Here is a 12,898-nt window from a genome sequence, read left to right on the forward strand (position 1 = left end):
TGTGCTGTCAGACTGGTTGTTGTGTTCCATTTACACCATGACTAGCCAGGTCCGTGATAAAAACAAGAAAGTAACCATGAAATAAATAGCTGTTGACACTAGTGGGATCTCAGGGGTGTTATAACTCATCATTTTTCCTGCTCTCTCCTCCAGCTTCTCTCTTCTCTTCTTTGAACCCTGTGTAATGAAGTAAACTCAAGTCACACACCGCAAGCGTTTACAGCGTACAAAGCAGGCCCTGGCGTTCACCACGAACACACCGAGCTTTGGGGACTGACGCTCAGCTCCAAAGCGCTGAAGCCATTCCTGCCCTCCTGCTGAGAACATTGCTGTCCTCACAACAGGCACGGCAGAACAAACACGTGCCTGCACATCAGCTCCTCAGCAAAGGCAGGCACGCAGCTGCAGGGCTGGCTATGAACTGCAGCCACACGGGCTATTGGGGCAGGAGGCAGCAGCAGGCCAGACCTTTACGCTGAACTGTGAAGAGGGGAACAGTAAGGAACCCAAATTCGTGTCTTCCTCCTTGCACAATTAACAACCAATCTGCAACTGGGGCTTCTACCACCCTGCTGCCTCCTACAGCCAAAACTAGGGGAAGAAGCATGCGGACAGCTTGCCCTTGTAGCTACCGAGTTTCAGGCTTAGTCAAACATTTACCCACCGGAGTCTGATCCAGGCTCGCTGTCTATCGCTACTTGCTCAGCTGCAGGAGGCTCCACAGCTGGACCAATATCTTCAGGTTTGTCTACATCTAAAGCAGAAAGAAACAAAAGTGAAGAGAGAATACAGAGCAGGCTACTTCCAGGCACCAGCGGTGAGGTTTACGAACAAGCCACGGCTCCTCAGCGGGACTGCAATAATCCATTCTCCCAGCAGGTCTCTCTGTGACACTCAGGTGTCACCAAACTGCTCCTCATTTCTCACTGCCTCTGTCTGCCAAGCCTCACATCCCTGGAAGCCCTGGAGATTCACTGGTTACACAACGAAGGCCAGTCCCCTTTGGAGCTGTGACTGCAAGCGGGGTCTCGTACCCAGGCCAGAGGAGCCAGCAGGGACCTCTGCTGCCAAACAGCTGCCAGATGTAAAAGGACCAGCGTGCCCAGAACCCAGGGTTCTGACACAGTTCACGAAGTCTTCCTGTCCCAAGAGATTTTTTTTCTTGTCTAGGGTCCATCTAAGCCAGAAACCTTCCTCTTTCTATTCTTTGACATAGGACAGGACATGAATACTTGGCTCTGGACACCCAGAACACAACTGATGGCATATCCTTCTTCTAAGGCAGCCAGCCAGCGAGACAGATACTGATTAACCCTCCCAGGAAGTTTATAAATACTCTCTGTTCCTTCACAGAAAAGCACCCAAGCCAATGGTGAGGGGAAAAGGACATTGCCACAGCTAGATATCCCCAGCTATCTCTGAAAATTAAGAGAATCATTTATTCCCACAGTTAACTATTGTCCTCATTTATTTAGCTCCGTTTCACTGGAGATATGAGCGTGTTACACTGGGGGGGATTCACCCAGAAGGGACTGATCGCTGCTCAGGCAGCTGGTGAGCAATTGTACTGTGCATCACTTGTATTTTCTGAGCTGTTATTGCTTCTCCTATTATCATCATTGTTGGCATTATTCCTATTATCACTATATTTTACTTTATTTTGATTATTAAACTGTTCTTATCTCAACCTGTGGGGTTTACTTGCTTTTGATCCTCTTCCCCATCCTGCCCTGGATGGGGAGGGGGGGAGTGAGCGAACGGCTGCATGCTGCTGAGTTACAAGCTGGGTTTAAACCACAAGAGAAGTATATACACGTCCCCCACCTGCTCCTTACCTTCTTGTTTCCCCTCCGTGGGAGGGATAGTGCTCTCGGGCTCAGAGGCTGCTGTAGCATTCCTGCCTGAATCGGTTTTCGTCATGTTCTTCTCCTTTCTGGGCTTGGGTTTTGCAAACTTGGCCTTATTCAGGAGATACTGCACTTCCCTGTCCAGGGCTGCTATCTTGAGCTCTATATCTTTGGACAGCAGGACAGGCTTCTCAGTGGGAGAGAGCTTGTTCTGTTCAGCCAGCGTCTCGTTTTTCCAGATCTGTAGGAACGACAGGAAAAAGTGCTTTTAAATCCTTTGGGTTCCAGGAACCCCTGTATATCAAAGTATGCCAAAGTCACCGCTCCTGGACCTTCTAACTTACTCAGGATAACACTGCTCCCTGCTACACTTCCACCAGCTTCTTAGTTACCCAGAGGTGGGGCAAAACGAAGAAATAAACCCCTCAAAACCCAGCGACTGCTTTTAAAGCCTGTAACTGGGTACAGTGGTAACCACGACTCCTGGAGATAACTCTCGACATGCAACTCAAAACCCATTATCCCTCCAAAGCAGTCTGGGGTCAAGCTGAGCATTAGAAAACGCTAGAATGCACAAAAGGTTTGCTGGTGGCAAAGAAACAAAATGTGCACACCCTATCCCATGGCCTTCAGTGGAAGGACAGGACAGGAAACAGAACCCAAACTGCCCCCACCACTCTCCGCAGGAATTGTTTGATCCTTCATTACCGTTGTTTCATTGATGGCTTTTTCCAGGGTACTCAGTTCCACCTCTGTGAATATCTGGTCAGACTCCGGGATCATTCGGGCTCCCCTTAAAGATAAGAAGTTTATTTTTGTAAAACCCAACAGACTGTACCTGGGCAACTCAAGTGTTTACAGCTCTGGTAAGTACAGTAAGAGAAATACCAGTGCACACACCAAGCAATTAGTCCATTTTACATTTATGTCTCTTGCATCTGCAGGAAACACAGTCCTAACCGATCTCTGGATGCTAAGAATGGAACACAGAGCCAGCAAATGCAGCTATCATGAGACCAGAAAAACAGGGAAAGGCTAAGGCCATAAGACCAAGAGGGAAAAATCTGCTTGCAAACAGTGTGTAAAGTGGAGACATCCCATTCCCTAGTTTAAACAGGTCCTGCACAACTCAGCACTAGCAAGGAAGGTTTTGGTCACCTTTTTCAGACCATGCTCAATCCAGCTGCATTCTGTTGGCATCGCTTACATTACCAGCTGCACAACTCTCCTTCCCAGCAGCTTGCTCTTACTTGAGAAAGATGGTTGAGTGGTTGAGCAGACTTTCCAGGGCAGCAAGGCGTTCCGGCCACTTCCGCCTTTCCTCGACACGGAAGAAGAGGTTCCTACAAAGCTTCTTCAGTTCTGAAAGCCTGTCTTTCAGATCCTGCAAACAGGGGAGAGGGGAAAGGAGACAAATCAGTTTGTCTAACACTGTAAGCCCCAGAAGTTAAAACTGCCGGTTTTCTCATTCTATCAAATACACTATTTCACTACAGTAAAAAGTGCCATGCGACTAAGCTGTATGCAGAGTGAACAGGTTACTGCTGAAGCTGTTCCAGATGCACACATGGCTGCAAGAACTTAGTATTTTGTTCTATGCATAACGCACAGGGGAAACAAGAGCTTGCAAAAAACAGACTACAAAGGATCAAGGTGGATCGATCCTCAGTCAGCCTGTGTGGTCATTTCCACGTCAGGGACAGCGCCTGGCATCCTGAATACACAAAGCAGTACCTTAGTTGCAGCTGCATAACCCTCCTCCTCCATCCAACTGGATGCCTCGCTAAGCTTTTTGGAAATCTCTTCTCTCTGCTCCTCTGTTGAGACAAACTGATATTCCTCTTGGTAAAGCTTGTCCTGCAAAGAACAAAGCAAGTGCTCCTGTCAAATACCACTGAGCGTGGAAGCATAAAACCACCCAGTCACCCGCTTGTGACGGGGCCGGACCGTGGACTCCTGGGGTGCTGCCTGCACTGGCCAGGAGATCCTCACTTAACCCTCCTAAATCCAAGCTCCTGCTCCCAGCATTACCAGGAGCATGGTGGTAACACAGCAGGTGTACAGACACGTGCACACCAGGCATGCGATGGTAAAGCTGCAAAAACTGTAATTTCACATGCATTTAACATTAGTTGCCTGTTCTGCACAGCAGCTCTTGAGAAGCTGTAGCTTCTTTATAGCCCGAGTGCAATTGTTCCAAAATGCACAGATAAGGACACACAAGAGATACTGTGAACCTAAAGCTTAACATGTTACATATGCTTGGGGAAAGTCTTCCTTTTATATCAAGTCCACATGGGCCTGGTAAGCCTAGAGGTAATGCAAAAACGACTGAAAGATGAAAGCTGGGCTCTTCAAATCGGCTTCTCCCAGCTCAGACAACTCCCCTGCATTCAGATCAGCCAAGCTGCGCAAGACACTTCCACCTGCTCTCCAGGCAATCTCATTTCTTTATATCCCTCTCTTACCTGGGTCTCAAAGATGAATGACTCCAAGCTGTTGGCTGATTTCTCTCTTTCCTGTTTCTCTAGATCTCTGACCGTCAAGTCTTGGAGTCTAGCACAGAAAGAGAACAGAAATCAAAAGTAACTGAGCAGCACATCATATGCATCAGCTTCTGATGACAGCAGTGCTACGTGAGCCACCACCCTTCCAAGGCAATTCACTTCCTTTATATCTGGAGCTTTAGCCCGGCAGAGCCATTTCCAACATACTTTTTCATCGAGCTCTTCAGTTCATCCTCCAGCAGGTCAGGCACATCATTTACATCGAGCTCCATGGTGATCTCATGCACAAGCTTCTGCTTCTTGGGTGCTTTGATCTTCTTCTCTTCCTCTGTTTTGGTAACTGTGCTGTCACTGGAACTTCTGGACGGTTCTTCCTCTTTCGCAGTTTCTCTATTTTCTTTGGGATCCTGTAACAGGAAAAGTACATTCTCAGGCAAGGGAAGAGATCTGCAGGTTCTCCAACATTTTCCAGCACAGGACAGAAATGGGGAGCGTTCTCCCGAGAAAATTCGCCTTCTCAGTCACCAAAATCACAGTCCTGCTCCTTCAGTGTGATGCTCACCTGAGACTGCAACTTCTCGCCTTCTTCCTTTTGCTGGGACTCTTCTCTGGGAGTGGCAGTTTCTGCCTGGCCTGGAGACTGCTGCTTCTCTTCTCCCTGTTCTTCACTGGCACCTTCCGCACTGCTTTTTGGGTCTTGTTTCTCTCCCTGCTCTTCCTTCCCTGTTTCTGCTAGGCTCTCTTCTTCTTCCTGGTCACCATAGGCAAGCAAAGGGGAAACCAAACCATTTTTTTTAATGTAGAAATTCCATGTAAATGTTTGTTTCACAGATGACAGAACTCTCTGCAAAAACTGTATGTAAAGCAAGGAACCTGCTAGACACCTGCACAGACAACACATGGGCTGAAGCTTATCCAGAGAGCACCAGGACAATCTAGAAATGAGAGACTTCCCCAGAAACGAGTCCTGGAACATTAGTCCACCCCAGCTGGACTTCCCAGCAAAAGATTCCAACCTTCTTTAAACACACATTATGTGAAACTCAAGAGGAATACAGCACTTTCTAAAACCATTTAAACTCCTGCTGTGCTGTCAGACACCTTTAGTTCTGCTTACATCAATCACTGTGTCTTCAGCAGCCAGAGCAAGACCCACGCACTCCCTCCTGCTCGCTAGGACTCACCTGAACCGGGTCTGTCAGGTTCTCTCCGGTCTCTGTTGCTGGGCCACCACCCCCAAACAGGCTTGAGATGGTGTTTCCAAGTTCTGCCAACAAGAGACAAGAAAATCCAGAATATTATGCTCCCAAAGGATGAAGGCAGTCGCCATCAGCCCTCAGTTCTTCCCCTCGCAGCCCTAACGATCATCAAAGATCTGCCTTGGTGGTGTAAGTTAGCTCCCTGCACTCCAGAAACTCATCCTTCCTTGGCCTCACTTTGTGGTTTTGCGTGCGTAAAGCGGGGTCTCTACCACTGCTGTAATATGACCCAAAATTTGCAACTTCAACTGGAACACTTCAAGCTCCAACCTGTGGCTGCAGAAGCCATCTCTGCACCTCCCGCTCACCTCAAACACGCAGATACAGGGGAAATCTGTGCTCTAAAACCTGAGCAACGTAAAGCACAGATCATGGCATCACAACCCAGGCAAGATGGGAGAATGCTGTGGGGCTGTGGATGCAGGATTTCCCTTCAGGACAGACCTCGTGAAATCAGCAGCTGCGGCTGAACAAAGAGGATGCAACTCCTGTTTGCAATGCATGCCATGGCCACCTTTGGAGCGTATGACATTTCACAGCTCCTGGCAGCACCCAGCAGCCACTTAGAAAGTGCTTTAAAGTATTTTGGAGCTGTTTGCACACCCAGAGGCTGTGGCTGCTTCATTTCCACACCCCAAACCCAAGCAAACAGTGTGCCTGCAGTTAGCCACTCCAGGTAAACCACAACAGTCAATATGAATACCAAAACTCAGCACTTACTTGTCAGTGTCGACTCCTCCTCCAGCTTGTCTTCCACCAAGGTCTCAAACACAGATTCCACCTTGGAAAGAGGAGCACAGAACTAGCTTTAAGCAGGGACCAGCAACACCGGAGAGAGGGACAGAACTGGAAAACACATAGGCTGACAAGCATCACAACAGGTGGTGCTCACCCGGTCAAGACTTAGAACTCCACTCTCATCCATGTTGAAGTGAGCTTTGATGCCTTTGGATTCATAATCTGAGTGCTTCTTGAAACTGTCTCCAACTCCCTTTAGCCTCACAGTAGTGAGATTGAGAGCACCAAAAACCCTGACAACATAGAGACAAAAAGCAGAGAGAAAACTCAGGATAACAACGCTGCAGAACAGCTAAATACCTCCCATAGTCCTGTCTGCAGCAACGGACAATGCACAAAGCAAGTGCCCACGGTTTGGTTTGCTAAAGCACAGAATGATCTGGGCTCAACTCACTGCATGTCATCGTGGTTCAGGAAAGACAGATCTCCATAGTTGACATAGAACTCAAAGTCGTCTGTGTAGCGGTTGAAAGTGATAACTTTGCGCTGTGGGTAGGGTGCCATGCGCTGGAACAAAATCCTCTTGTTGTGCTTTAAACTCCTGGATTTATCATCCTCCTCAACTTCACGAGTAAACTCCACCTGCATCACCAACAGAAAATGCATCTCAGCAACTCCAGACTTCCTGTGGCATCTCACATCAGAGGTTTCTGTAGCATTTGGCTGCTCTGCCACACACAAAAGTCAGGCGACAGCAAGTGTTTCTCAGCAGCTGATGTTCCTATGCACCCAGCTTCTTGGATGTTACACTTGTACAACACAGGATTTTCTTCTGCTTGCTTTATTAAGATTGGCACAAATATCTCCACAGCTTCCTTGCTGGAAGGAAACTGGGAGGTTGCCTGGAACATTTGTTCCAGCACAGCCCCACTTACCCAGACCCCGCACACAAGAAAGAAAGCCAAGGGTTACCTGGATAGGAAACACAGCGGCATCTCGAACAACGAATGGCTTCACCTTAAAGGCTTTGCTCAGAGCAGCTGCCTGGTAGACTGCACCCATAGCAGCAGCCTCATCTGCATTGATATTCTTGCCCAGTTCTTCTCTATGGAGCAAAAAGCAACAGGCATCAACTTTGCAACCACCGCTGCAAACAGCAAGCTGTCAATAGGAGAGAGACTAGAAGGGGGCCTCACATACTCACTTGCCCACAGCCTTCAGCAAAACTTCCTGCACTTTGGGGACTCGTGTGGCACCGCCAACTAGAATCACCTGGTCAATTCCATCCTAGGGATTGGAAACAGTCATCTTGTCTTGAGAAAGCAATTTTGGACAGCTAAGTGCAGGGCTTCCTTATGCTTCCTTCCCCAGTCAACACACACTGATGCAGTGCTCTGAAAACACCCACACTACATCCTGCAGTCCCAGTGCAGGTCAAGCCTGATAGATCTCAGACAGGCTGACACGAGCTACACCAACAGGAGGAATGTGGAGTCAGGCCTGTCAAACAGGGACAATGTGACCGCTGCTTCAAGTCACTTGCTTCAAAATTACACAGACCCTAGTTTAAAGTCAGAGGAGGCAGTGACTCAGAAAGCAAGCAGGACCAGATCAGACAAAACCCAGACTTTAAGAGGTGACTCAGTGTCCTGCATCGCACACCAGAGCCAAAAGGTGCTCAAGAGTGCCCTGGCACCCTGCAAGTGAGCATTTAACAATGCAGTAAGTCTCTCCAAAGGACTGCATCACGTTTGGCCCAACTGCAGTCTGCAGTGGGGTTTCTAAAGGGAGCGCTCAAAGGGGAAGCCTGAACAGCAGTAGCTCCGTGTCCAGGCTCTTGGAGTTAAAGCTTCATGAGCGAGACCAGAATAGCCCAAGAGTAAAGTTTTATAACTGGAAAAAACCCCTCCTCTGAGCCCTTCATTTCTGATGGGCAGCACAGGGAGCCGTGATGGACTCCTGCTTAACACTGCAGCAAGTAAATTCTATGCAGCACCAACACCACTCTACGACAACAGCAGGCATTTGTACCTGCCAGCAGTGCTGACAACACATTCACTGATGCCTCAATCATGGTGCAGCAGCAGCTGCCCACATATTAACTACAGGCTTGTTAATGCATTCCCTTAAACTTACCAGGTTCATCTCTGCGCTGCTCAGAGCCTGCTGCACAGGTCCTGGGACTCGCTGGAACAAATCAGAGCACAAATCCTCAAATTCTTGCCTTGAGACCTTGGCCTTGAAGTCGATGTCATCCAGGAGTCCCTCGATCTGTCCAGAAAATACAGCCAGAATGAAATTAGTGGTGGTGCATTCACTTTGCCTGACTTGCCCAGAGTGCAAAAAGTTCCAGCTTCCTAAACACACCAAGGACCTGAACCCTGACATTGCTCAGGTGACAAGAGGAACGTGGATGTAACAGATGGCTTCCAAAGTGAGTTTATTTAACAAACTCCACATGAATAACTCTAATCCAGTTCACTCATTCACTCATTCACCAGTGCTACCAAGTGGGGAAAGGTTGAGGGGCCACCAGTGCCGACCCCACCGCCCCCCCAGAACGCCAGATGCTGTTCAGCACACCAGTGCTGCTGAGGGACAGCGTTTCCACAGCCCCGTCCCTGCCCCAGCCACCCCTCAGTCCTACAGAAGCAGAAAGGCAGAAGGCCAGACCTGTGCCATGTGGTCAGCATTGGCGCTCAGGACGGTTTTCAGGCGGTTGGCCTCCTTCAGCAGTTTGGCCATGGCCCGTGGGTTCTTTCGGACGTCTTTTGAAGGGTGCTGACCATTAAAGAGTTTTGCCAAATAGTCCCGCAGACGAAGCTCCATCTCTAAACCGCCAAGAGTACGGTCAAACCTGAGCAAAAGAATGAGCAGAGATGTAAAGATGTAACAACTTAAACAGGGTTGAAATACTAACTTATTTCACAGATATGCAGAGCAGCAAGCGGTCAAAAGTAGCTGCATTATGATCAGCTGTGATGGACTGTGAAAGAATAAAGGTTGTTTCAGAAGTAACACATCACAATGAACACAAAGAAAAGAAAGATTCACCACCACAACAGCCTCTGAGCAGGAAATGTCAGTATGTTTACACTAAAGGCCTTATTGCATGTCAAACAGCTGAGAAGCTAATGGATAACTGCCTCAGGTCCCAGGTATTTTCTTAGCAAGAGCAGTGTAAGTGCTTTGGAGTTAAAATTGCTGGGCTGGCTATTCGCAGCACCCCGCTCCATGTTCGCCATCATGTGAGTGCACTGTGGTTCCATTCTCCTCTAGAAGGACATTCGACTTCTCCAGACTGACACACTCTACTTCTAGAAGATTATATGACATGGAATTAAGCATCAGTGGGTTGAGGCTGTCAAAAAGCAAGCCTGAAGCAAACTAAGTACACTGGCTCCCTCCTGGGCCTTTGGAAGTTCTCAGTTATCTTCCGCACAAGACAGTGATACCGAAGTTACAACCAACCGGAGCCTTCTTGCTCCAAACGCTTCCCACTCTGCCACCCAAATTACTGTGCTGAAGCCTCACTGCCAAATCCTACATTTAGAAGAGACCATGAAAAAAGTGGTTTCTTTCCTGAGACCTGTGGGTTTTGTGCAACTCGTGTTGAATTCTTACCCAATGCCCTGGATCTGCAATTGAGGCTGGGTTCCCGAGTCCTTAGTTTTCACTGTCTGATAGGTAACAATAGTACAAACGGTGCTTCCTGCTCCCATGTCGTAAAACATGATATTCTGAAAAGAGAAGCTGGGACGGTGAAGCAGAAACACCTGGATATCCCCCATGAATAAGGAAAGAGCCCATAGCCTTCTGAGCTTGATACAGGCCAAGACTATCGCTCCCTGGACTGGCTTTATACCCTTATGACAGGACTCCTACTTTGATCAAACGCAGGAGATGTTCAGGGTCATACTTGACACAAGCAGACAAGAAAGCTTTAATCATCCATTTCACAGATCAAAATCCAAAGCTTTGCTCTTTAAAAGTTTCTTCTTTGCCTTGTTGATGAGCATGTGAAAACAGGAGACTGGCTGACTAGCAGAGTCCGCTTTAGCTCAAGTGCTTTTGATTTTATCTGCTGCACTTCCTCCCCCACATGCAAGCACTTGCTCAGGACTCTCTGTATCTCCCAGCTGCACCTACCTGGGCGGTGGCATTGATGTCTTTCCTCCTAAACACTCCGTAGTTCAGCGCTACGGCTGTGTTGTCATTGATCAGCTGCAGCACCTTCAGGTCAGCCATGCGAGCGGCATGCAGAACTGCTCTCCTCTCTGCCTGGTTGAAATAGGCAGGAACCGTGATCACTGCATCCTTGATGGGCTGCTCTGAAAGAGTCACAGAGAACACGTTTTTCCACCAGCATAGCAATGTGGCAAAGACTCACTATAATGGGGGGGTTACTGGTGGCGAAGCCATAGAGTCCAAGGTAAAGACTTGTACAGAATCAATCTTGCAGCAGCAACCAGGATCATTAGGGACAAAATGTGTTCAAGCAGGTTTTGTGTCCTCACAGAGCTGCGTTTCTGCTGACGCCTCTTTCATGTTAGGATACTCTTCAATGCAAAGCTGGGTGGGATCTGGGGTGCCTGCCCCCAAGAATAGGACTAAGACCCCCAAACTTGTATATTATAAACAAATCATGACTCCATAGCTGCTAAGGTCCATAGCTGAAGAGACCCAACATCCTGCTTATAAAACCCATGGGTTTTCAAACAGCTTCAGTCCCTACTCAAATCCTATATGATACAACACACACAGATACTATGAGAAATATCTAAAGCCTTCCGACCTGCAAATTCCTCAGCCAGACCCCGTGAATAGTTCAGGACCATCCCCAGCATCTCCTCTGGAGAGTATTGTATAGTCCTATGAGAAATAAACAGGAAAGAGAATTACAGCAACAACAGAGCCAGCTGTAGCAGCCTGGTAGCTAAAGCCCACAAGGAACCCTGAAGCAGCCACTTACTGGGACAACTTGAAGATAACAGTCTGCCTTTTCTCATCCTTCACCAGTTCATGCTCTGGGAAGCGGGACTGGTATAGTGCCACATGGGGGTTATCCATACGCTTACCCAGCAGATCCTGGAAGTATCTGAATGCCACCCTCGGGGTCCTTATGGACTGTGGAAAGAGAAAGCACATCACCCACCTGCACTGCTGTGGCTTTGATGCTATCAGGCAAACCTCTCCCAAGCTATGTGGTGAACTTAGCTTGCTATGGGAGCTGGGAGCACATGACCAGTACACAACAAGCCAGTAAAACACCAAGGAGATGGGAAGAAATAAAACTTCCTAGCTCACTTATCACAAAGGACCCAGCAGTGGGAACACACACTCTGCATACAGGAACTGCAACTGGCACAACGAGCAACAAGAACTCACCATTCCCAGTGCGCTGTCACCAAAGAGACGTTCATTCTCCTTCAAAGCAACAGCCACAGGCGTTTTCCTTCGTGATTCCCTGTGTGGAGAAAGAGGAATAAACCAGTTGAAACAGGTGAACACTCCATACAGAGTCCCTAGTGAGGAAGGGCACTGTTTCCATTTCAGAAGAGGCTCGCGTACCACCTCAGAGAAGGCAGCCTCTGTTTACCTGAAGTGCTGCAACAGCAGCACCTCCCTTCAGAGCTTCCACACCTCCTGGTGTCCCTCATGACACGGGCAAACCACAGGCTTTACCAAAACACAGAGACAACTTTCCAGTTCACAGTGGAAGCCGTGGTGGGCACAGTGTTATTCTTCCCGTAACACATGAGAACTCAGTAAAAGGTGACTCCTTTCCACTCTGATTAATGTATTAGCACACTAAAGTGAGTGCCTCAGCACCCTCACAGGGAAGAGCTTCTGCCTAAGAGCTCATCTCAGTCTCCCCTCTGGCAGGTTAAAGCCATTCCCCTTGGCCTGTCCCTACAGGCCCTTGTCCCAAGCCCCTCTCCAGGTTTCCTGCAGCCCCTTCAGGCACTGGAGCTGCTCTCAGGTCTCCCCTTCAGGAGCCTTCTCTCCTCCAGGCTGCCCCATCCCAGCTCTCTCAGCCTGGCTCCAGAGCCGAGCTGCTCCAGCCCTCGCAGCAGCTCCGCTGCTCTCCCGACACCAGCACCGCGACACGATGGAGGCGCAGCCGCTCACTTGTTCAGGACGATCTCCATGGGCACCCCGGGCTTCACGATGGCTATCTTCATCGACTCGCTGCCCACGTCCACCGACATCACGGCCACGGCCTCTGCCGACAAACCCACCCCACTGTGAGCCCGCTGCCGGAGCGCAGCCCCCCGGTTCTACCCGCTCCCGGGCTCCGAGGGGCCGCGCCGGCCGCCCTCCCCCCATCCCGCCTCTCCCCCGAGGCACCGCACGCACCTGCGCCGGGCAGGCGGCAGGAGAGGAGCAGCCAGGCCAGAGCCCAGCCCAGCCCCCGCGCCGCCGCCATGCTGCTGCTGCTGCTGCTGCTCCTGCTCCTGCTCCTGCTCGGCCCGGCCCGGCCCGCGGCCCCGGCGCCTCGCGCAACCCCCGGCCCGGACGCGGCGCGACCTCATTGGCGCGGCCG

General features: G+C 49.5%; 1 protein-coding gene across 1 annotated transcript; it reads right to left on the bottom strand.

The window, feature by feature from the left end:
- Positions 1 to 2: 2 nt before the first annotated feature.
- Positions 3 to 12,866, bottom strand: HYOU1 (hypoxia up-regulated 1). Its single transcript, XM_062608518.1, has 24 exons — positions 12,712 to 12,866; positions 12,484 to 12,577; positions 11,740 to 11,818; positions 11,324 to 11,478; positions 11,147 to 11,223; positions 10,501 to 10,682; positions 9,976 to 10,091; positions 9,025 to 9,208; positions 8,488 to 8,622; positions 7,556 to 7,638; positions 7,324 to 7,456; positions 6,806 to 6,993; positions 6,506 to 6,644; positions 6,334 to 6,394; positions 5,539 to 5,621; positions 4,917 to 5,105; positions 4,562 to 4,761; positions 4,316 to 4,403; positions 3,582 to 3,704; positions 3,098 to 3,231; positions 2,556 to 2,640; positions 1,836 to 2,088; positions 665 to 754; positions 3 to 177 (listed from the first exon to the last, which is right to left on the bottom strand). Exons 1-24 carry the CDS (start codon positions 12,779 to 12,781, stop codon positions 119 to 121), a joined length of 3,000 nt encoding a protein of 999 aa, XP_062464502.1. The 5' UTR covers positions 12,782 to 12,866; the 3' UTR covers positions 3 to 118.
- Positions 12,867 to 12,898: the final 32 nt, after the last annotated feature.

This window comes from Pezoporus occidentalis, unplaced genomic scaffold (assembly GCF_034315485.1).
Source record: "Pezoporus occidentalis ecotype Australia unplaced genomic scaffold, CSIRO_AGI_Poc_V1 ctg130, whole genome shotgun sequence".
NCBI lineage: Eukaryota > Metazoa > Chordata > Aves > Psittaciformes > Psittacidae > Pezoporus > Pezoporus occidentalis.